General features: G+C 40.6%; 1 protein-coding gene across 1 annotated transcript in view; it reads right to left on the reverse strand.

The window, feature by feature from the left end:
• AZI2 (5-azacytidine induced 2) overlaps positions 1 to 25,831 on the reverse strand; it is a 53,143-nt gene that overhangs the window by 3,410 nt on the left and 23,902 nt on the right. Inside the window, exon 7 of the mRNA XM_018563559.1 lies at positions 1,712 to 1,836. Within this exon, the coding sequence (XP_018419061.1) occupies positions 1,712 to 1,836 (125 nt within the window). The remainder of the gene's footprint in view (positions 1 to 1,711; positions 1,837 to 25,831) is intronic.

Below are 25,831 nucleotides of genomic sequence, written 5' to 3' on the forward strand. Positions count from 1 at the left end.
AGGCTCGGCCTGTCATTGTTTGGCAGAAAAAAAAAAAAAAAAGCAGAATGCCACTGCAAGTGCTGCTCTAAAACATTTTGGAAGTGGCGAACCCGGGCTAAGCTCAGCCCATGCCGTATGTGGCTGCTGCAATGGTAGAAATGTACCATACATTATATTTATATCCCTTTAAATTTTAACAGATGTGCATTGAGAGTTCGGATACATAGTATTAGGAGGTATCATCTGGAAAACACTATGTAATCAAATACAAAACAAGTAAGGTTTGTATTTGAATACATAGCAAAGAAGAAACTTTCTTAAAGTGAACCTCAAGCCTAAAGACAGGCAGCACGAGCTGCTTACTATTACCTTTATTAGTCAGAAAAACATTTTCTGTGATCCTCCCTCTGATTTAGTTTTACTTTGCTACTTGTTCCCGACTTCCATTGATCTGATAGCAGAGCTCCACCATCCACTGCTTCCCTAAACAATGAGAGTCATTTACTGGCTACTGAAGCACTGGAATGACAGTTGGCAGGGCTTAGCTATGAAGTGAAAGAAAATCAGGCACCGGTAACAGAGTGAAACTAAATCAGAAGGGGCACAGAAAAATCTTTGTGGCTGAATAATTGGAGGTCTGCTTTAATACACGACAGAGGATTAGTATCAGCTTGTCTCTTTGAGTGATTATAAGTTCAAACTGAGCCTGCGCATAAAGAATTAATGCATTTCACTTAATAGGCAATAGTTAAACAATTCTGACTATAATAAAGAAGGAAAATATTTACAAATCACAATACATTCCCTTTAAAGAAAGTCGTTTTGGCTGCTTTGAGGCTCCTTAATTTATTCAGTTTATGTGCAAATGCACGAATACAAAGCATATTTAGTCTGCTATCCCAAAAAATTTTGAAGGCCAGAGAATGTAAATAATGATATTTAATAAGATCTTACGCACATAGATATTATCACGATTGCTCTGCTGATTGTGTGAAAATACTACGTAATGAATACAGCTAAATTATGTTATTATGTACAAAGATCAATATTTCCTAAATATAAAGCTTTTTTTTCCAGATAAATCAAAAATTAAAATGACATAAAAGGTAAATAAAAAAACAATATAAAGAAGATCAAATTAAAAAACACATAAATGAATTTGTTAAAAATACAATAAACATAAAACTATCTGTACAAACCAGAGGGAAATGAATGCTGCACATACAACAAATGATACATTTAGTATTATCATACAGTTAATCTAGAAAAGGAAGTCTTCTGTTTACCGGTGTCATTTGTGTATATCATATTTTCCAGGAAAAAATGGATCTGGCAGATGACAATGAACATCAAAGTATGCATGTGGCATTAATATGTGAAATGTGTGCATTGTTTTTACACGAGGCAGATATGGTAAAAGGTCAAATACAAATAAACTGTTAACACCTCTGCCTGTACACTTAGTCTGGCTGAGAGAAAAAAAGCCACAAGGGGGAACGGAATACAGCACAGCAGAAAAACACATCAGCAACACCTTTATGTGTGAACTTGACCAGTATGAGATAGAAGCCAAACCAGAAAATGGGTAGGCTGCAGCTCTAATATACTCGGACGCATCAGCCTCACACAGCGAGATTCTGATGAGATATGATAGCCAGTTGCTCTTTAAATGGCATTACAAGGATTGGGGGTTTCGAATAGTCCTATTACAGTAGGCAATGTGACTTGCCTTTCCTGGTTGCAACCACTGTTCCTTTCAGCTTTCTTAGCACCTCAGCTTGTACTTCAGTCACTAGATGTAAATTAGACATTTCCTTCTTCAGCTCCCAGATCACCTGCCGCGCGCTGAACTCGCTGGTAAAGACAGAAAAAAAAAAAGCTTTCATTTGCTGCCCAATATCATCTTTATTTCATCTTTACGTTAACCTCGAGCCACTGACTGTTGTATTGGCAATTTCATATATAGAATGCTTATAGAATGCTTTTCAATTAACAGTTAATTGCAAATGTAATTCTAAAATAATAATACATTATAAATTATCATACACATACATACATAAAACATCAAATAAACATAGTAAGAATAACATGTTGATTTATGATAATATTTCTATGCTCATTAGACTGCAAAGCCTAACTGTACTGCTAAGAATGCATGTCTACTGTGCTGTGGATTTTCACAATAACAAACAGTTCTCTGTAGATTTTCATCATGAAACATAAAAACAATAATAATAGTTTGTTAACAGCTTTTAGGGCCCATTCACACCATGTCCGGATCATCTCTAGACCAGACCAGATTGTTTCCGGACCCAAAATGCATCCTAATGTATTCCTATGCTATTTCTGGCCTCTGTTCACAACAGCGCAGTCATAGCTTGTCCTATTTTGTCTGGTCTGGAATGCACTGGAACGCATAAAAACGCACTTGTAAGACCATTTTAAGCTAAAAAATGAATTTCCAAACACAGCAAAAATGCAATGCACTGCATTCCAGATCTGGTCCGGAAAATGGTGTGAACCTGCCCTTAGAGAAACACAACTTCTACCAATAGTTAAAACTGAAGTGCACTAAAATGCTGTTTTTATGCAAATAGGCAACAAAATCGTTCACCGAGGCACACAGGAATCAGCTAATGGAACAAGATTGCAAGCATAGATATCTGGCCCTAGATTGTACTCAGGGCCAATTGTGGGTGCATGCTTAATTGTAGAAAGATCAGGCTAGACCACACAGAATATTTTCAGGGATGCACATTTCTTTTCTCTGACAAAGCAAAATTAGCTGTTAGCATTGTGGTAATAACCAGTTCAGAGAGGTATCTATCTCTCTAGACCTGGGCTTTAACAGCCATGCCTTTGAAGCCAGCTACTGTGAAGCAAGAAGGTAGGACAGAAGATCCTGACGATCTGGAAGTGGATGATGTCAGAATACTGCATCCACCGAGGCCAGGTCAGAGATTTTAGGATTCCTTTCAGCCTCAATCCTGTGGAGCAGACAAGGAAGGAATTTCCAGGCGGAAAGGCCTAGATCAGGCTGTACTCATCCCATGGAGCCCCCAGAGCATCCAATGCTTCCGCCAGAGAATCCCTGACACTAGAAACAAACCTGTGCCCCCCATCTGTGACCTAGGTGCTGAAATACCTGTGTAGGGAGTAGGCCCATTCCCCCAGGTCCTGCAGCAAACGATTTACATATATTACAAACCAGCACTGCTAATTAAAATGAAACTATTGACTGTTTTCTGGATATAAAATTATTTTTATTTGTGTCAGTTTATGTAAAATAGGCTCTTTCTAACATGTGCAGGGGTATAAACAAAACAAGACAAGGGCACTATAGTGTCTGCCACCTCAGTGAAAAGGAAATGCTGTAGCTGGTGTTCCCAGTGTGCAGTCACCACTAGCCAACATCATCAAAGAGTTACTTCTAAAGCATAACAGAGGCAAGCTCTACACATCTTGTGCTCACACCTGCTGTATGCAATGATGGAATGCAGCACATACACCAGCAAGGACTGATATCAGTAGGCTTGTGGCTGTCTTACTACACCAAGAATTATGTGATCCATTAGAGGTTGTTATTCTTCCTGCAAGTGGTGGATTCCATCTTCAGCTATAACTCTGCTGAAAGCAATGAGTGAGCCCCACTAGCCTCCAGTGGGAGGCTAGTGGGATATATTAAAGACTCAAGACAAGCATTCCATCAAGGGCAAGAAAAGCTGGGATGCGCATCCACTGATCTTTGTCGGTTTCTGAATTCTGCCTTAATAAGGCTTAATCTGATATACTCTACCCTGCACACTCACCACTTTGTCACCATTAGCAATCTCAACACTATGCCACCCCTAACCACCATGGACACACTCCCTAACAACTGTGCAACACATCCACCTGCCCCTCAATACTTAATCCTGCACCCCTCTCTTACCACTCTGCCACACAACTCACATTTTCTCCACTTCCTCACAACTCTGCCACCCTATTTTTCTTGCCAATCTGCTGTACAACCTTGCCCTCAAAACTCTACCACCTGGTCACACATCCCTGCCTTCAACACTTTTCCCCCTGCCCACCCACCTGTGCACTCACCACTCTTCCCACCACTGCAGCATTTGTAACATTTTAGCGTGATGTATCTTTTCCCACTGCTTAATATATTTAACTTTATTTTCCTTTAAGTTTTAACTTTTATTAAATCATACAATAAAGTCCTGTAAACTGTGATATGTGTACTTACAAACTCAAAGGGGTCAATATATAAAGGATTATATGTGTGCTGTTTATTATATATGTGATGTGAGATTCGCACAGTGAATGTTTGCTGAACATAGACGTCTATATTTTACAGCATTTAGCTATAGCTTTTTTTTTTTAAGATATCGCCCTACGTGCAATATAGCTGCCAATGGACACATCTTCATAAAGTTTGATTTCATATGTGACCAGCAAAACTAGTTCGTTAGTGAAATCTCTTTATTTTGTTGCATGCTGATGGGCGTATCTTGATTGAATTTAAATGTAATGGGTGAATCTGGTTAGTGAGTGGAATCTCTGTATTATATTGTATGCTGATGGCCAAATCCACTTTGAAAATTATAGAATAGGGTGAACCTTCTTTGACTGAGGGATGACTGCCCAGTAAACATTTGTGGTGTGAATCGTACACCTAATGCTTTGTAAATGGGCCTCAAAATGTGAAATTACAGTATTTGTCTGCACATAATGAAGAAGAACCAGTATGGAAATATTTTATGTTAATTCAAACTAAAAGGCAAACAAGAATACTGCCTTAGCAATAGTACAAAACACAATGATCAGTAACCAAACCAAGAGTGCACATTTCATACCAAAAACAAAACAAACCACAAAACCATCACAAAACTGCAAGAAGCCAGGTTTTTGCTTTCTGTGTTCTTTTCTGAGCTGCCTAATGTCCATTTGCATCTCTTTTTAGGGGTTAATGGTGGCCATACATACACTGTGGCCACAAATAACCACAATTCACTGTCAACATGCCCTCAAGAAATCAAAGATACTTCTAGGCCTGGCAGAACATGTGCTCAGATAATAATCAAACACTGACATCCATTCCTTTGTTCTGTGGATGCATTGCTCTTTGAGAAGATCGAAATCTAGTATATTAGACCGCTAAATGTTGTTGTAAAAAAAGTTAAACAATTCCAATAAAAAAATCTTTGGTGCAGTGGGGCTCAAGTATCAAAGCTGAAACTTGCAATAGACATAAGTTGGCGTTTGACAGACTCACAAAGTATCCTTTGTATGAATGAACTTTCAAAAAACAGAAATGTCCCTATCTACCAAAAAAGTTAATCTTTCTCATACGGCAGTGACAGATGAGACTTTCATTCTTCCACACACAGAAAATACATATGCACTATGTAAATACTTAAGCAGTTTTATAATGATTGAGAAATAGTAATGCGATTCACTTGGCCAACCAAAAACGTTTTGTATAAATGTGATATACTCCTGCACCAAAGTATGAAAGTAAAGCTACCAAGCACGGATACCTACACCAACAAAAGCGTATTAGTTAAGTATAATCCTAAAATGAAATGCCGAGCTATTATTGCTAGATGTGACACTAAACTATAAAAAATATTAATACAAATGGGATCATGAATCCAGTGGTGTTAAATCAAAATTTAACAGTGTTATACAGTGTTACACATAACAGTGACCACCAACATTTTCAACAGCAGCAGCGTGAATTCTCAGTATTCAACGTATCTACAATGCATGTTTAACAAATCCTCCATGCAAAATTAAATGCAAAATATATAAATAACAAAAACACGTTTAATTATAAATCAAATAATTCCATCAGAGTGTCCATCAAGAACTACAGTATATTTCATAATCACCACGAGTTGCTCAGATGTTCAACAGGTCCACAATTCATATGTGTCACAATCTGTAATAGTACAAATGAAGAAATAATGGTCACCAGCACACCATAGTGGTAATTAAGCAATAGTCCGTTTAATGACACATTGCCATTCAATGCAAGTGCTTTCGGGGGCCTCAGGGGATCCCCTTCATCAGGCTCAAAATGAGTGCTGGTGACATTATTTCTTCATTTGTACTATTCATGGTGCCGTCCGTGGTCCCTACTTCTGCACTTGGATGTTCCGGTAAGGAGTGCAGCAAGACCTCTGGTTCTTAACAATCTGTAATAGCTCCAAGTCCAATACAACACCAATGTGTCACAAATACAATAAATAAGCAATTCCTCCGCCTTCCCCAAGTGTATCGTGCACTCAGCCCATAAAGAAAAAGGCTCAACTCCTCCTGACACCTAGTAGATTGGTCTCCAAGTCCACATCCCTTTTGAGTAGTGGGGGGGATTCCCTGAATGTGGCTCTTAAACAATCAGCTCCTTCTGTGATCTTTTTTTTTTTGCATTTAATTTAGCATGGGAGATTTGTTATACATGCATAGTAGATACGTTGAGTACTGAGATAATTCACGCTGCTGCTGAAAATTCTGGGTGTCACGGTTATGTTTAACACTGCTAAATTTTGATGATCATATTTGCAATAATAATTTTTGTATTTTAGTTTCACTTCTAACATTAATAGCCTGGCACTTCATTTTAGCTAAAAACTTTCAGTTCTGATTTTTGTTCTTCTCAAACCTGATAAACATGTGGAATTATGTGGCTCGCATTATCACATGCTACTGCTTAATTGCAGATTCTAGCCAAACTTCTAGCCAATCACTTCTGTAAAGTCATTTTAACCTAGTGAACCCAGACCAAAAAGGGCTTTATGGACAGGCAAACATACCTTTACTAACATTAGGAGATTGCACTTAAAGAGGCATGCAGCACAGGAGTCTGGTGAATCTAGCCTTGTGGTGTCACTGGACACCATTCTGTAGAATGGGAATATCTATGGGTGGTACTGAACAGAAGGAGTTCAAACTCAAATTTATGGATAAATGGATACAATTACAGTGAGATTGTTTGTATAAAACCTTGCCACTGAGTCAACTTTCCTTTTATCCAACTTTAACTGGCTACAAAGGCAGGGTTGCCCTATCACTATTTTTATTTGCATCGGAAATAGAACCATTTGCAAATCTAATAAGACATTCCTGAACACTAAAGGGCTTACCCAGGGTAGACATTAGAAAAAGGATTTCCCTCAATGCAGATGAAACTAATTTATCCAGATGGGAATTTTTGAAATGTAGTACCTTCACAGGTTCTAACGTTAACCTGGAAAAATCTATTATGCTTTCTACTGTACCAACAACAGAACTCTCTCCATCTGACACCTGGTTTTAGTGGGTCCACAAATGCAAATACCTAGAGATCATGATCCAAACCCCCCTCAAAAATACACTATACTGAACCTGACCCCACTTAAAGTCAGGCAAAATAAAATTGTTGCAATCCTCTCCATTAAATCCGATTGGGAAGTAAATTATTTTGATTTAGTTTATGCTCCCTAACTTCTTGTAAATCCTATATTCAGGCACAGTGTATATTCCAAAAAAACATTTTTTTTTTATCCATACACGGTTTCATTTTTTTAGTTTATCTGGTATGCACCTACTCCCATTGACAAAACCCGGTCAAAGTGGACTACAGACTTTCCGTTTTTAACCATCGACGTGGAGAAAACCCTTTCTCTCAACAGCTGTCAATACACAGTATCTTTGCTTGCAGTTTTACTTTATCCAAGACTATACAATAATGATACAAAATGCATAAATAAGGAATTAAACACTCTGCCCAATATTACCAGCGTTCTACCAGCCTGTTTATAACCCTTCATTATCAGGCCATTTTTCAGTGCAATTAGATAGTTGCCAGTGATAGTTGGACTTACAATTACACAAATGATGCAACACTTTACCCAAATAATGTTTTTGAGGCAGTTAGAGCTTTATTTTGGTTGTATTTAATACCCGCTGTTTTTTTGTTTTCTTTATATGGTAAACAAAAAAACAAAAACATTTTGGGGAAAAAAAATAAACAAAAACGTATTTTCTGTTATAAATCATATTAACCCCTACTTCAGGACCCATTTGCTACCAAGGTCTTTTTTTTTTTTCTTTGCACACGTTATAATCCACATTTTAGGTCTAGAAAACTACTTCAAACCCCCAAACATTATACATTTTCTGAAAGCCAAGACCCTGTAACAAATAAATGGCGGCAGTTGCAAATTTCTATGTTGCATGATATTAGCGCAACTCTTTATCAAACCCAAAAATTTAGTAAAAAATGCACTTAAGTTCAATTCTGTGAACCAAAACACAACATAATTCCTTTTTGTTTTTGGTAAACTATAAAAGATGAGGTTACGACAAGTAAATAGATACCCAGGTTAAAAATTGTGTGCGTCTGTGAAACGGTCACAAAATTCAGTACCCCAAAAAGTCCATAGGCAGCACTTTGAGAGCCCCTACAGGTCATCAATTTAGAGATACGCATAAATATTGGCCCTAGAATTATTGCTCTCACTCTGGCGTCTGCGGTGATAACCAAAATGTAGGTGCACCTGACGCATGTTTACGTAAAAATGCACGTGGTCGTGCGGACCTTTAAAAAAAAACTGTTTTTATTATTTTAACATTTATGATTATTTTATATTATGTTTTTAAACTTTTTTTAAAAACTTACAAGCCCCCCATGTGACAGCATATTGGTGGTGACAGGTCCTCTTTAAAGGTGATACTGGGGATCCAAAAGACTCCTGGTGTCACCTTTCCACTCTAAATCGGTATTGGAAGTGCAAATCGCACATCAATAGCTTATTGCTTGGCTTCAGGAGCCGAGCAATGAGAGCTCAGGGACCGGAAATGATGCATTACGCGTCGCACCCAGTCCCATAGGCCGTTCTCCTCCCCAGCTTCCCACCGACACCCGAGATGCCGCTCCTGGGCCTGTAGGAGGGATGGCAGAGCCCAGGAAACATGGCGGAGGTAGCGGGGGCGGCAGGCACTTTACCGGCCCGAAGAAGGGATCTGGTGGCAGCTGAGCCGCCAGAATCACTTCCATTTTAAAACCGACAGCTAGGTCTACAGACGCAAACAGAGTCCCGACGGCTTTCTGTTTAGACGGGCCCGCTGGCTATTAAAGTAGAAATGCCTACTTAAGGGGTAAAGTAGAAATGCCAGGACACTACAAACAGCCTCATTTTTTGGACTGAAGAAGCACACTAGTATTGAGGTAGTTAAGCAGTCACTCTGCACAAAACCAATTTTGGAAACATTTGTTAGATTTTCTAAAAGTTAACAGGGACAAATTCACAATCGTTTCCACCATATTGAGCTGAAAAAATTGAAAAAGAAAGAATAGTAAAATTCTTAGCTGAAAAAATGAAACTGTGAATGTGGCTTCTGACCAGCAAAACTCAAAATTATTGTAATGTACATGTACTTGGAAAACTTTATTTCATAAGGAGAACTTTTGAATGTTAGAATGTGACATACTGCCATGCCAATCGAAGTAAATATCATACAAAATGTGTGGGTTCCATGATGGTAACATCAAATGTTTTGACAAAGGGTTTTTTCTGAATTACCTTATGAACATTCAAATGAAATTTTACTGATGTATGGTCAGCTTTACCCACCTGGGGTCTATGCTCTGCCCTCCTGCAACACAGTATCACTCCTCCTTCTGCATTCCCCATATCATCAATAAAATGCAAACTGGGAGCAACCTTGAATAGGTGGCAGAAGACGGGTGGAGCTGGTAATCTGTCACAAATTTCATCACCAGTGTGTTTGGGGGGAAAAAGGTGACTCATTCCACACACCTCCATGCAAATGAAATATTAGTGGAGGGTGGAGATGCCTTTGAAAACATGGAGTTTGGTAATGGTGCACTAGATACAGTGCATCATTAATGTGTAGGTATTATACAGAGGGAGGAGAAGTGAAGGGGTTAATGTTCAGGTCGCAAACTGGGAAGAAGGCGATCAAGGGGTTCATGTGCAGAATAAGGGAGGTGCAGGCTTTAATATACAAATCACATACTTGGACAGGATGAAGATAGCAGGGGGGAGGGGGTGAAAGGTTTCAAAAAAAGTCCCACAATCAAATGTATTAATCTTCCGCACCTTGAATCTGCTGCTGCAGATTCAAGATTCAACTGTTTCTGTATACTGTGTCATGGCCGAAATTCATTCATACAGACTTCTAAATTTACTGAAAGGTCCACTTTAATCCTTTCTTATTCAGCTCCATGCTTCCACCAGCCTCCATCTACTCTTCCTACATGCCCCAACTCCAACATCCTCTTCTCCATATCCAAATGTTCCAAGGATACAGCAGTCCCAACCCACCCCTCTTGCTGACCTGTAGAAATTACCTGTTCCTTTGTCACGCCAAGTCTTCAGTATCCCCCATCACTTTGTAACCTATTTAATGTATTTACAGAGGCCGCGATGGAAAGATGTATAATAAAGCATCCAGGGTTTGGCAATACCCAGGCGCTCTGAAGAGAAAACAAACACGTGAGCAGGCACGTGTAAGCCTACAGATTTATTTAGATATACTAATCTTATAAAATGTATTCCATATTTCTCCATTTTTATATCCCTGGGGTCTATACAGGTGAAACTCGAATAATTAGAATATCGTGCAAAAGTAATTGCAGTAAGTGCTGCAAAAGGGGCCCAAACCAAGTACTGAGTACATATGCATGCTTGTACTTTTCAGAGGTCCGATATTGTTCTATGTACAATCCTTGTTTTATTGATTGCATGTAATAATCTACTTTTTTGAGGTTGTGGATTTGGGGTTCTTGGGGTTTTCATGAGCTGTAAGCCATAATCATCACAATTATGACAAATCACGGCTTGAATTATCTTGCTTTGCATGTAATGAGTCTATCTCATATATTAGTTTCACCTTTTAAGTTGCATTAGTGAAATAAATTAACTTTGCACGATATTCTAATTATTCGAGTTTCACCTGTAAATGTGGGAATATGCTACAAACCCATCATAAAGCTTGGCACAAGGCACAAAAAGAGAATATAAAACTATATCCAGTGTTATCATTACTCTCCACTATATATGTGTGTGTATGTATGTCCTGGTTAAATTAGAAAACAGTCGTCTTAATGTCACTCTCAACAGTTGGCAACTTCCTTTTTTCAAAGTGGCATTTCTTTGTTTAAATATTTAGATAGTTATTGTTATAATTAGGAGTGCATATAGAGCTTATTTATAACTGTGGCACCTACGGGCAGGGCCCTCCTTAGCATCTTGTCTTGAATTGTATTGTGACTGTAATATCTTCCTTATATTGTAAAGCGCTGTACAAACTATTGGTGCTATATAAAACCTGTATAATAATAATAAAATTACAAACTATTAATGGTAAGCATACTCAAAAAAAAAAAAAATCACTTTTGTATACTAAGAATTTGAAGAGGCATGAGAAATATTCCAGCTTTCTTAGGCCTCAGGTTGTTAATTAAGTGGTTTACACCTATATTCAGAACACTTTGGGGTTTTCAGAGGCAAACAGATGTTTCTGTAAGGCAAGTAAAACTGCACAATCTGCAGCACGGAGCATTTGTTCTAATTTATTTTTAGTGGTTGGCATCACTTTTCTAAAACTCACCCTGGAAGAAAACAGAAAATACATCTACTTAGCAAGACGATGGCAATGTGAAGTACTAGCTCTCCCCCTTGTGGATAAAACTGTGCATGCATTGGACAAAAATGGGCATTGGGCAAATCAAGTGGTTGAATATGTATCTGCTTCATCCTTTAAAATGCTGTTGTGCCTTAAATAAACTCTTTGGATGTTTTAGGTAACGCAAACGTTTTTTTCATTCATGTTAAATTGGGCCCTATACTGCTTTTTAAGAAAATGTGCATTTATGTTTAGCTTGCACAATTAGACTCTTTGTGTTGCTTCTCCTTCTCCCAATCTAAGCTTTGCTGTGCAGGGGATTGCAAATGGCTCTTGCCGAGTCAAATTTAGGTACTTACACCATTTGCTTTTAAACATAAATTTACTGGAAAACATATTTAGATTATAAGCTCCTTGAGGGTAGGGACTGATGTGAATGTGCAACTATGTAAAGTGCTGCGTAAATTGTCGGCGCTATATAAATACCTGTAATAAAATATTTAAATTAGTGTTTTATGTACCTGAAGTTCAGCTTATAAAATATATATTTTTTTTTTTTACAGCAGAGCTTCCATTCAGAGCACAGGCATCTGTAATATCATACTCCTTCAGCAAAAGCAATCTGAACTTTTTATCTATGTAAAACACAGAAGTATACACCAAGAACATACTGCTTCTGCTGCAATGAGCAATCAACGGTTATTACCACCAGAGCCTCGAACCACTGCTGAGGTTACAGGGCAGCCTTAATTCTGAGTCATACTGTACCACCTTACTATAAATCCCTGCTTGGATGCATGACTCATATATTCACAGTTCATATTGCCTACACAAAACACACTATTAATACTGCAACTTGACATAGGAAGGCTATTCAAAGTGCCCACAGATCAATCAATGATTCTTTGTACATAGGAGATCTGGGACTGAAAAACATCTAGAAATGACTAGTAATGGGGATTTCCCTTACGTGGGAACTTTTCACCAACTTAATCTCACTTTAGAACAGGAGTCCCAAACTCAGTTCACTCGGGGTCCACTCGACAAATTTATTTCTCCCATGGGGGCCATTTGCCAAATATACTTCAAAATTAAAGTTAACTATATCTGGTATGGTACTACGGACACCAATATACACACAATAAGGCCCTATTCATATCTGCAAGTTTAGCTGCAATTAGGGATTCCTGCGACAGGAACTTGCGTTTTCCTGCAGCAGGAATCCCTAATCTGGTGTTTACAAGCGGCAGCTGTCACCCATTTAAGTTAAAGAAGAACTATGACATGAGTGATTTCCACTCACGTCATAGTTCTAAGCCAACCTGTGACAATGAGACTGTCACAGGTCGGCTCAGTAGATCGGGAGGTGAGGGAAAACATACCGGGTTCCCTCACCTCTCGATCCTGTCACGGCTCTCTGCCGTGACAGGGGGAGGGGCTGGATTCCCCTCTCCGATCTGCCAGCGCTGACTGGCGGAACGGACGGGGGAGGGGGCGGGTACAGCTGGCTCTGCCTCTAGATAGGCAGAGCCAGCTGTCACTCACGCAGCTGGGCGGATCCCGTCATCTAAGTCGGGATCCGCTCCAGGTGCGGCGTCTCAGTATACCGCGAGCTGTAGCTCGCGGTATACTGAGCTTAGGGTGACGGGAGGACGCTAGTTTGTGTCCTCCCGTTACCCCAAGGAGAACTATGGGGAAAAACACTGACCCCATAGTTCTCCTTTAATGATCAGGTGACTGCAGCTCCATGTAAACGCCTGCACAACACATGTAATAGTATGTGATATGATCACACACGGTTAGAAAACACTCTCCCTGGATGCACAATCGATGCATCTGGGAAAAGTGATTGATTCCTAAACGAATGTAATCATATAACATACCATTACATGCGGTGTGCAGGTGTTCACAAGCAGCAGCTGTCACCTGATCATTAACTTGAATGGGTGACAGCTGCTGCTTATAAACGCCAGATTAGGCATTCCTGCTGCAGGAAATGCAAGTTCCTGATGCAGGAATCCCTAAATGCACCTAAACTTACAGGTGTGAATGGAGCCTAATAGGGCCCCCCTATAGACAAAAAAAATACTACCCCTGTACATATAAAATAATACACCCCCAATTAATCCTTTCGGCCAAAGCTCAAAACTGAGCTCCAGCTAAAAGGATCTGAGTGCTAGCAGTGACAGGAGCAGCTCTGTGGTCTGCATCCAACAGAGATGCAGACCGTGTAGCTGCTCCTGCAAGTCAGGTACATGGTCAGTGACCGCGTACCTGACTTGTCAGCTGGCTCCGGGCCGCATAGTACCGGCTAGCGGGCCGCAATTGGCCTGCAGGCTGGTCCTTTTGAGACCACTGCTTTAGAATATTTTTAAGGGCTGCTACAAAAGCCTTTATGTATTAACACACAGGAAAGCTTTTGACCGTTCAAAGTAGCTACACCAAACGGTATTTGAACTTGAAGACCTATGACCATATTTAAAGTGCATTTCCTCTTTTTCAGCCAAACAAGCATAACACTTACTTTTTTAATTGTTATATGTTCCCATTTACATAGCATTACTTTAAAAAATAGAATTTTTTTACTTTCCATAAAATCCTTTTCACTGAGTTCAACTCATATGCATAAGCAAACAGCTAGAAAGCTAAGACACTCTTATATTATTTTTTGGTATGTGAGTGGGAACACATAACAAACATACAGAGTAAGTTTCTTATATTTGACTGCAAAAGTGTAAATACACTTTAAGGGTATTCTATCAGATTGGAAGAGACTTTAGTCCTCCTAACAAAGTAAAAAAACAGTGTTACAAGGGACCTTGTATGAACCCGCGTGCGATTCCACATCGCATGTTGCACTGTTAGGTGCGCTGCCGTGCCATTGTTTCTTGATGGTACCCTAAAACATCTAGCCAATCTCATGTGAGTTGTGGTATGATGTAATTTGTTTAATAAAAGTTGATTGCAGTTCTGTGAGTGTGATTAGATGCAATAGGGAGTCCATTCAAATGAATGGGCTGCTCTGCTGCAACTCACTCTACTACACAACTGTGACGTTGCATCAGAGAGATGTGAATGGAAGTGAAGTAGTCTTACACTGCTATTAAAAAGTTGGGTTAGAAACCGTTGAGGATCTCCCTGTAATCTGTAAATCGCTTTTAACTGCAAATGGTCAATATTTCCAATGACGCTGATTGATGGTATAGATTAATAAAAAGTATAAATTATTTTATTTAAAATCAATATGGGTCCATTTATTTTTTGCAAAAGGTGGAATCAGGCTTTAAACAGCCTACCTGGTCATTGGCTCTAACTTTTATCCCGGTGTTCATCTTGTTGCCTGGCAGCTCTGCTAGCTAACTCTTCATAGTCGATTGTCTGCTCACTTTCTACATAGTACCAAATCTGAGGCTTTTGAAATGTAGGCCATGGGTTCTTTGCATTATACACATCTCTCTGACTGCAGCTTTCTCACATATATTGGAGCATGAGAGAAGTTCCACAGCATAAAATGAGCCCTACCCACTTTCACTGTGGGCAGATGGAGCAATCTCCCTGTACATCCTGGAGCTCTGGGTGTGCCTCCTGGAACATGTGACACTGCACATCATCTCAGGGGTAAAAATGCCTTTCCCCTCACAAGATTATGCAGTTTACAGATGAGATTTCCCAGCAAGGCACTGGTAGTGTAGCCTTCCCAGGATGCATCTGTGAGGACAGGGCTACATCACCAGTGCCTCACTTAACCAGGAAGTGAAAAAACAATTGTAAGTAAAAGCAAAAAATGTTCCTTTAACTAATGACTGTAAGATGATTTCATATCAGCATGCAGAGTTACATGCCGATGTGATTTTTAGTGAAAGGGGGTCCACTTTAATATGCATGTTCTATAGGACTAAAAAGTGATATATTGTGCCAATAAGTAGTTCATGTACTTTTTCCAATGACAGGCAGAGGCCTTAGAAACGAATGGGATTCCTTGTCTTGAGTGTTTTGTCATGCATAGCAACAAAATGGCTAGGTATGAACGGGAGCTAAAAGGCCAGCTCAATGTGGTTATTGTGCGAATATACACTCACCGGCCACTTTATTAGGTACACCTGTTCAATTGCTTGGTAACACAAATTGCTAAACAGCCAATCGCATGCCAGCCACTCAATGCATTTAGACATGGTGAAAACGACTTGCTGAAGTTAACAACGAGCACCGGAATGGGGAAGAAAGAGGATTTAAACGACTTTGAACGTGGCATGGTTGTTGGTGCCAGATGGGCTAGTCTGAGTATTTCATAAACTGCTAATCTACTGGCATTTACATGCACAACCATCTTAAGGGTTTACATAGAATGGTCCGCAAAAGAGAAAATATCCAGTGAGCGGCAGTTGTGTGGATGAAAATGCCTTGATGATGTTAGAGGAGAATGGGCAGACTGGTTCAATGTGATAGAAAGGCAACAGTAACTCAAATAACCACATGTTACAACCAAGGTATGCAGAATACCATCTCTGAACGCACACACCTTGAGCCTTGAAGCAGATGGGCGACACCAGCAGAAGACCACACCGGGTGCCACTCCTGTCAGCAAGGGACAGGAAACAGGGGATAGAGTTCGCACAGGCTCACCAAAATTGGACAAACGTTAGAAAATTGGGAAAACGTTGCCTGGTCTGATGAGTCTTGATTTCAGCTGCAACATTCATCTGGTAGGGTCAGAATTTGGCGTTAACAACATGAAAGCATGGATCCATCCTGCCTTGTATCAATGGTTCAGGCTGGTGGTGGTGTAATGGTGTGGGGGATATTTTCTTGGCACACTTTGGGCCTGTAATGCTATCATGTCAATATGGACCAAAATCTCTGGAGGAATGTTTCAAACACCTTGTTGAATCTATGCCACGAAGAATAAAGGCAGTTCTGAAGGCAAAACGGGGTCCAACCTGGTACTAGCAAGGTGTACCTAATAAATTGGCCAGTGAGTGTATATAAAGCTATTATGAACATAACCTTCGGCCTGATCACTCTATTACCGTCACCATGGCATATGAAATAGAGATCAATTCCAAAGACCACCGCATGTAGTGCTTTGTGGAGCAGATATCCCTTCACTTTGGAAATAAGACCGCAAAAGAGGAATCCTCATTGAAATATACACAATACTGTTGTCCTGTAAGTTCAATGTGGATTAGGATCTGTGGTGAAAGGCTTTGACAAGCAAATGCAGTGCGCTTTTGACATCACTTTGAACCGATTCAGAGATCATTCAGGATTCATTGCAGGTGCACATGACTTGCATTTCGCCTTCTATGGATTCTTTAGCACCCCAGAGCTGAGTGATTTGTGGTAGATTAATCGTTTTTTGTACTTGTAGGGTCTTCAAAGTTATACAAAAGGGTGAAGAGTTTGGAGAAGGCAGGAGAAGTGAACAATCTAGGCCAAAACAGCGGATTTGGAAAAATTCTCCAATTCAGCTATGTTGTCCTAGATGTCCTTTTGTGAATAGACCTGTAGGACTGCTGCGTGTAAAAATGCCTATATGACTGTGCACAAAACCGCGAGTAGGGTGGTCCTTTACTGAAACTGCGTTAATAATCATCATGACTAAATGTAATGCTATCTATTACAATCTTATGAAAAACAACAGAGTGGGCAATCTTCAAGGCGGACCACACAATGGAATGGGGGAAGCGCTTGGTAACACACTCCTTCATACAATGTTCATCACATGCCTTTTCAAAAAAGTATTCAAAAACCACAAATTATTAAACCCCCGCGCTGACTCATATACAACTCACATAAAGCAGAAGGCATGTTATGCAATATTACTGTATGTTACAGTAATTTGAGGTTAATTGTGTGAATGCCAATCACACATTTTTCACTTCTGCATACATGCAAAGCCCTCTTTAAAATCAATAAAGCGGAACTATGGGTAAAATGAAAAATAACATGTGTGATGCAGTATGCAGTAGCATTTACACAGTAGGGGGTTATTCACTAAAGAGCTGAAGGATCCAGCCATTGTTTCGGCTGATCCTTCGGCCGTCTCTGACTGAACCGAAGGGCTGCTGTACGGGCTATTCACTATAGCCCGTACATCAGCCGAAGGCACCCGAGTGGCTCAGTCGAGCCAAAGGCATATGCTTCAGCTCGACTGAGCTATAGTGGCAGCCAAAGCTGGGAGAACGGCCTGCAGAAGGGCCAGCCGTTCGCCCTGCAAATGACAGCTGGGTGGTGCCAGTCGTGAGCTCACGGCTCGCTCTGCCCAGTTGTAATGACAGATCAGCGTCCCCAAATGACCTGGAGATGCTGATCTGTCAATAAACAATAACAACTGGGAAAGTCAAGTTTTTTTTCTTTTCTACATTCTTTCCACTTCTTTTCTACCTCGGAGGTACCGAGCAGAATAGCCGACCCGAATGCCACTCGGCTATTCACTCACTGCCGTTTGGCCCCTATGTGAAAAGGGGAGAACGGCAGCAAGTAAAATGCTGGAGCGTTGGATCGGCTGATTTGAAGTCCTTCTGCAATACGGCTCAGCCCAAAAGGCAGCCGATGTACGGTTGATTTTAGCCAGAAGTGAATAGACCAACAGCGCTCGGCTCATTTCACATCATCTGGGTTATTCACTCGGCTGCCTTCGGCAGCTTTGTGAATAACCCCCAGTAGAATAACCCCCAGTGAATAACCCCCAGCAGTTTGCAGCCCTGTCACTATCTCCTCTATCTCCTCTCTCACACACCGTTCGGTTGTGAGAGAGAGGAGATAGAAAGTTCACAGATCATCCACAGTAAGCATTTAAAGTGATACACACTGATACACTCTTATACACTGATACATTGCTACAGTACAGTGTCAAAGTGTCAATTCAGTGTCATCTTTGAGATTCACAGTGTCACTGTCATCAGCACGATTCACATTTATTATTCACTGTCATCAGCACGATTCACAGTGTCAGTGCGTTTAAAGCATCGTCAGTGCCAGTCGCAGTGTCATCAGCACGATTCACAATATCAGTGCGTTTAATTGTCATCAGTGCCAGTCGCATTGTCATCAGCACGATTGACAGTTTCAGTGTCATCAGTGCCACATTTGCAGCACATATCATCAGCACTCAGTGCCAGCAGAACACGCCAGTATCTACCACCGTGCCAGCCTACTAGCAATAAGACAATCTAATTAATTTAAACTCATTTGGATTTTTTTTACCAATGAAATGTAGCAGAACACATTAAACACATTAAATTAACATAATTTAAGGAAAACTGTTTTTTTTTTTTTAAATCTGTATTTTTTTCTTTATATAGTAAACACATGAGAAAGAATAAATAACAATAAAAAAAACAACTCACAAATTTTTTTTAAAAAGTCCCCACCCATACATACATGCATGCATGTAAACATGCGTCAAGTGCGTATACGTGCGAAAGTGACGATTGCACCCATTAGGCTGAACATGTTACATATCGCCGCGAACGTCGCAGTGAGAGCAATAATTTTAAAGCCATCAATCACTGATAACACTAAACTGATGAGCGGTAAAAGCTTTTAAAGCGTCGCCTATGGCCAATTTTGGGTGCGGTAGTTTTTTGCGATTTCGCGGGTGCACACAATTTTAAAGCTTGACATCTTTGGTCTCCATTTACCCGACGTGAGCCCGTCTTTTATATTTTACCAAAAAATTGGGTAATAATAAATTGTATTATTGTATGACGAATTTTTCCTTAATATAGTAAAAAATAAAACCCGTAGTGTTGATTAAATACCACCATAATAAAGCTCTATCTGTCCCCAAAAAATTGTATAAAATTCATTTCAGTACAGCGTTGCATGACGGATTAAATGTCAGTCAACGTACTGCAGCGCTGAATACTGAAAAATGGCCTGGCCAGGAAGAGGGTGTAAACACCTGGTCAGCAAGTTGTTAAGGGAAATCTACTAAGCCTGGAGCAGACAGAATATGAAGCAGCTGTACATAGCAACCAATCAGCTTCTAGTTTTCATTTTTAAAGCCGAGTGCTTGAATCACTCTTTGGCCAAGTGGCTGTGTGTGTGACTAACTTGGTGTGACACATTAAGGTGAATGTATCAAAACTGGAGAAGACAATATCTGGAGCAGCTGTTCATGGCAGCCAATTGGCTTCTCTCTTTCATTTTCAAATCTTAACTGAACAAACTGAAGAGATAAGCTGATTGGTTGCCATGGGAAGCTGCTCCAGATTCTTCTGCTCCAGTTTTGATATATTCCCCCCATTGTTTTTTTTAACAAATGTGTATTACCTGTTAATCTGCCTAGTATGTCTGTTAATTTTTCAACTGCCTTAAAGGAGAACTATGGGGTTAGGGCTTTTCCCCATAGCTCTCCTCAGGGTAATGGGAGGACACAAACTAGCGTCCTCCCGTCACCCTAAGCTCAGTATACCGCGAGCTGTAGCGGATCCCGACAATTATGTCTGGATCCGCCCAGCTGCGTTAGGCAGAGCCAGCTGTCACTATCTAGAGGCAGTGCTGGAGAATCGGAGTGGGAAGGGTGGAATGTGAGAAGTGAGCGAACGCCAGTATGTGTTCGCTCACTTAGTGATCTACTGTCACAGGTCGGCTAGAACTATCAGGTGAGTGAAAAGCGCTCACCTCATGGTTCTCCTCTAAAGACCAAGCTGTCCAGCAAAAGCTTTGCTCAGCCGTTTCCCCCCTACACACCTATGCTTGGCTGTTCTAACCCTCCCTTCCGCAGACACTCTGCTCAGCCATTTTCCTTTGCCCTCCACGCAATTTTGCTCAGATGTCGTTCCCCCACCCCTCCACAACTCAGCTGAGCCGCCGTCGCCACCACCACCGACTCTGCCGCTCTCCTTCCTCGCTGCAGTCTGTCACTTGCGATCCAACTGCTCTCCCCTGCCTGTATCGGCAGAGGCAGAGGAGAAGACCGAGACCGGCTGTCAGGTGTCGGGGCCAAGAGAAGGGGGGGTTGTCAGGACATGGTGCTGTTGGACGGGTCGAAGAGTGCAATAACCAGTTTGCTATTGGCTTTTGTAATTTAAAATAGCCAATAGCAGGCTGGCTATTGCACCCGCCCACTGCCTGCTATCAATCAGTAGAGGAGGATCTGAAGGAGAACTTTCTCCTTTAGGTCCCCACCGAGAAATGGTGGAACATGAAGCAGGTTGTCCTTTATGGGAATACAAAACACAAAAAATCCCCAGCTTCACCTGCCAGCTAGCCTGCAACCAAACAAATTGCCCTGTCAACAGTATGCGTTAAAATCAGAGGTTTTAGTTGCACTGACTTTTGGCCAAAAATATGTAGAAGCCACACCGCTGCGCCAAGGCACCTCTGCAAAGTGTGGTCCTAACTCTATGTAAACGAGTCTCCAAGTGTGAGCATATTAATGCAGTCGATAAATTGCATGCAGGTGTACCAGGAGGTAGCCAACTCCTCCTAATAAGGTGCTGGGACGCACTGGGGCCCAGCAATCTAGAATGCACGCTGGGACCCCAGTGCGTCCCCAAAACCAAAAATAGTCAAACTAGGAAACCTTTATGGGAACCTTCCAGAAAGACAAACAGAAAGTCAATCTTGAAAAAAGTAAAAAAGATTCTAGAAAAAAAACTTTTCTCTAAAGAGAAAATATGTCCATCCTCCTAGGAGATGAGCAGAAAATTGAAACATCATGGGAGTGGGAGAGGTTATACTTGGCTGGCCAATGACATTTTGCCTGACGAAGGGGTCCTGTGAGGCTCCAAAACGTTGCATTCACATGTCATGCTAAAGGAATATGAAAAAAAGATGATATTCTGAAGCAGAATGGTGTGCAGACAACATATCTTCTAGACTAGGGAAATTCAGATACCAAGTACAGTACTCGGTACAAGTACAAGTACAGACACTTTTCTAGCTCCAGGACTAGCCTAGAGAAAAAAATCAATAGTTAGGAGGCAGCTGTCATTTTTAAGGCACATGTGGAGCTCCTGGGATTTGTACATTCCCATTTTAATGCATTATTATTTTTTTATAAATATATATAAGGGATGCACCAATACCATTTTTCCAAGCACAAGTACTGATACTTGTCCAAGTACTCACAGATACAAGTACTGATACATTTTTGTTTATTGTCATGTGACAGTTTTTCTAAAACAATACAGACTAATGATTGCAGGACATCGGTGGAGTACCAGAGCCAGGTCTCAGCTGCAACCCAAGTATCGGCACTGGTATCTGGACATCCCTATTCTAGACTATTTCTCTTAAAGGCACCAGTCCAAACTAATACTGATCCTGTGTCCCTAGATGAATGATGAAAAAGGTTTTTGAGACACTGGAAAGGTTACGGACTCCAATGGTATCAGAATCACAAAAATGTACAGATATCCCTTTTTTCAGACGCTAAATGGCACAATTCACATATTGCACCTAACATACAATGTGGGTGAACAAATACACCACCCACCGGGTATTACAATTAATTAAATTACAATTATTAAAATTCTTATCAGATATTGTGGAACTAAAACTAGACCCTGCATGCCAGGAAGCACAACAGCGACATCTGCTGACCCCTCGATAGAACAATCTGTTGATGTTTGATCAGAAAGGTTTCTATATGGGACCCAAATGAACAAAATTGCTCATATTAAACACTGTACTGAATATACTGTAGGGCTGCAACAACTAATCGACATAATCGATTATTGAAAAAGTTGTCAACTTTTTCAATAATCGATTAATCGGCTTCCGATCAGTTGGCCCTGTTCACGGCTCCACACACGCTGCGCGCCGCACCTCCTCCCCACCTCACGCTCACCGCTGCCAGACCCGCCCGCCCGCATCCAATTTTAAAAATGTATTTTATTGTTTATCCGATTAACCGATTAATCGAACTTAATAATCGGCTAACTAATCGATTTTGAAAATAATCGTTAGCTGCAGCTCTAATATACTGTATGTAAAGGATAGATTACCACTACTCATTTTTATGCATGAACATCTCTTTCTAGGTTTATCCTCCACAATATGGATCACACAATCTAACATCCAAGACAGGTAACCCCTGTTAGCTATCCTTCTTCTGATGGTGGCATTCACATCAGCCAGTGCCTTGAAAATAGATCAGTTTCTTTTAGCTCTAGTAAATTCATGGCAGGGATGAGATTTGTCCCTAGGATGAGGAAGGAGGTTGACATGTGTAAAGACGCACTGGTCCTCCAACCAAACCATGTCCAAAATAAAGTTAAAATGAAGTGTCAGAGCCTCTAGAGCTAGACTATACATAATGAAGGAATACAATACCCTTCAGATCAATGATGTAAAAACATAAATCTATACAATGTTAAGCATTCTACCCATCACAGCTAAGACCTGTTTTGTATCTTTAATTAATCCTAGTTATTACATCATAGACTGTAAGAGGCCATTAAGTTCACATAATGGACCAACATAAAGGGTTAGCTGAAGATGTAATAATAGAATACAACTGTAATCATTTCTTCTCAACTCATGGTGCTCTTTTTGCATATCGACTCCTAGATTTCTGCTTTTGTCCCGTTCTAGTGAGCAATTTTTCTTTTTCTTGGAATGTAGATAATATGAAAAATGCCCGGTCTCTCTCCCGGCCCTCTGGTATTCCACACTGTGTGGGGGGGTCAGTGCCCGGTGTCTTTTGAGTGAAATGTATCAGTTCTGATCGTCTAGGCACGATCAAAGAGCTTTTAGTGAGATCTGAATCTGACTAAAGTCAGGATCAGTCTCTAAGGTTATTATTAGCTGTTCCTAAGTTTGGATCAGCCTAATAGCCAAAAATAAAATAAAAAAGTTAATTTATCAAGCTGTCATAGTGATTGCTTGATATAAACTGACAAGAAAAAAAAAAGAACAGAACCTGAAAACTAGCTCAGTCATGAAGGGGTTAAAAAAAACATGTGTTGCTTAAAAATGTTAGCTGGTGTTGGGCTTTTATTTTGTTTTTCTCCTAAGGGCCAGTTCACACCATATCCAGTTCGTTCTGGCACAGTTAGTGGCTGGAATGCACTGGATTGCACAAATAAAGCCTTACATGTTCTGGGGCAGGAGGGTGTGTGGTGGTGCCATTGATGTCAATAGCACTGCAATCGCCCGCACAAGAACGCAAGGGAAAAGAGCCTGCATTCCAATGTGGTGCGATCGCAAAAAATAGTGCATTTGCTGTACCACAAGTCATAGGTGCTGGCGATCGCACTGTGGGTGGGAGGCGTGTCTGTGGTGCCATTGACATGAATAGCACCACCATGCCCCCCCCCCCTCCCACTTTCCCCTTTAGATCGCCCGCACCAGAACGCGTGGTACAACAATGCCTATTTTTGCGATCACACCGCCCCAGAACTCGGGAGGCTTTAATTATGTGATCCAGTGCGTTCCGGCCACTAACCATACTGGAATGCACTGGATATGGTGTGAACCGGCTCTAATAAGTTAATTTAAAACTACACGTCCATCTAAGCCCACCCTGTCCCACAGGTTGACAAAGCTGCTCAACAATTTCCCAATTTCACTGCAGAACGAACAGCATTTTCCCCTTATTACGGGAAGGAAGTGGAAAAGACAGATCTACCGACAGGGTTAGCAGGTAATAAAACTTTATTATAAGGGGACTCATTTTTGTATTCTGTACTTAGTTTCACTTTAATGTCTTTCTTGGATTGCTGAATCTGTTACTTTAGTTTTTAGCATCAGATCCATCAGCTGTGAAGTGCAGTTTGTTATTGCTGCATTCGACTTGTTACCCAACTGTGATGAATACATCATGGTTGATAAGTTCTTACTATTATATCCCCAGAGGGACCCATGTTCTTTAAAATGTACAACCCTGATTCCAAAAAAATTGGGACGCAGTCTAAAATCTACATAAAAACAGATAATCTTTAGACGCAGCTTTTCACAGATTGCTGAACCTGTGCCCATCTTTACTTCTGAGACACTCTGACTCTGTAAGATGCTCTTTTTTATACCCTATCATGCTACTGACCTGTTGCCAATGAACCTAAATTAGTTGCAAAATGTTCTTCCAGCTCTTCCTTGTTAGTACCACTTACTTTTCCAGGTTTTTGTTGCCCTGTCCAAACTTTGAGAAGTTTTGTTGCCATAAATTCCAAAATCAACCTGTTTTTAATTTTATTTTAAATGGTACATTTTCTCAGTTTAAACATTTGATATGTTTTCTATTGTGAATAAAATATGGGTTTATGAGATTTGCAAATCATTGAATTCTGTTTTTATGTAGATTTTACACCGCGTCCCAACTTTTTGGGAATTGGGGTTGTATTATTTTAATGTGGTAAGGTTCCACTAAGTGTGCAGTGACTTCCCAGTAAATCCTGAAATGTATTGAAATGTGTCGTTATATCAGGCTGCGACTTGGAAATAGTAGACTCCCTGTGTGAGAAAACAAGTGTTGCTTTGGACATCCGTATTGATCCATTCAAGAATGAATCGTTAAGCTGCTGCCAATGACCCCAAAGTGGCACTTGGTTAGCATCCACTATTAACTGTTAGAAGAAGCCTGTATAAAAGGTGAGCAATACTCACAGCATTATTGTGCTGCAGTCCAAAAAAAAAAGAACCTAATACAGGGGCCTGAGACAACCCAGGAGCCTATACTATCCATGATAACCAGGCTGATTTTTCACTAAAGCCAGTTATATACGTATATATTTTCTTCATTCAACCTACCCAACAAAGATAATGAAACAGATTCAGCAGAGAATTTTCTAACCTCTTCCTTTGATCAGGCGATCAAAGGATTCCAGGTGGAAGGGTGCCAACAGCGGTACCCACTATGAGAATTTCTGCTGGTTGATCGGGAGCCGGCCAAATTCGATACATGTATTCGATACTTAAAAAAGAGAACTATGGGCTAAGTGTTTTTCCCCATAGTTCTTTTAAAGGGTCACGAGAGGACATAAACTAGCGTCCTCCTGTGACCCAAAGCTCAGTATATCGTGAGCTACAGCTCGCCGTACACTGAGATAGCCGCAGCCGCGACGGATCCCGACATTACTGTCGAGATCCACCCAGCTGCGTGAGTGACAGCTGGCTCTGCCTATCTAGAGTCAGCTCTTACCCCCCCCTCCCCCGTCCGTTCCTCCAGTCATGAAATGTATTGAAATGTGTCGTTATATCAGGCTGCGACTTGGAAATAGTAGACTCCCTGTGTGAGAAAACAAGTGTTGCTTTGGACATCCGTATT

This window comes from Nanorana parkeri, unplaced genomic scaffold (assembly GCF_000935625.1).
Source record: "Nanorana parkeri isolate BGI_ZX_2015 unplaced genomic scaffold, ASM93562v1 scaffold675, whole genome shotgun sequence".
Classification (NCBI taxonomy): domain Eukaryota; kingdom Metazoa; phylum Chordata; class Amphibia; order Anura; family Dicroglossidae; genus Nanorana; species Nanorana parkeri.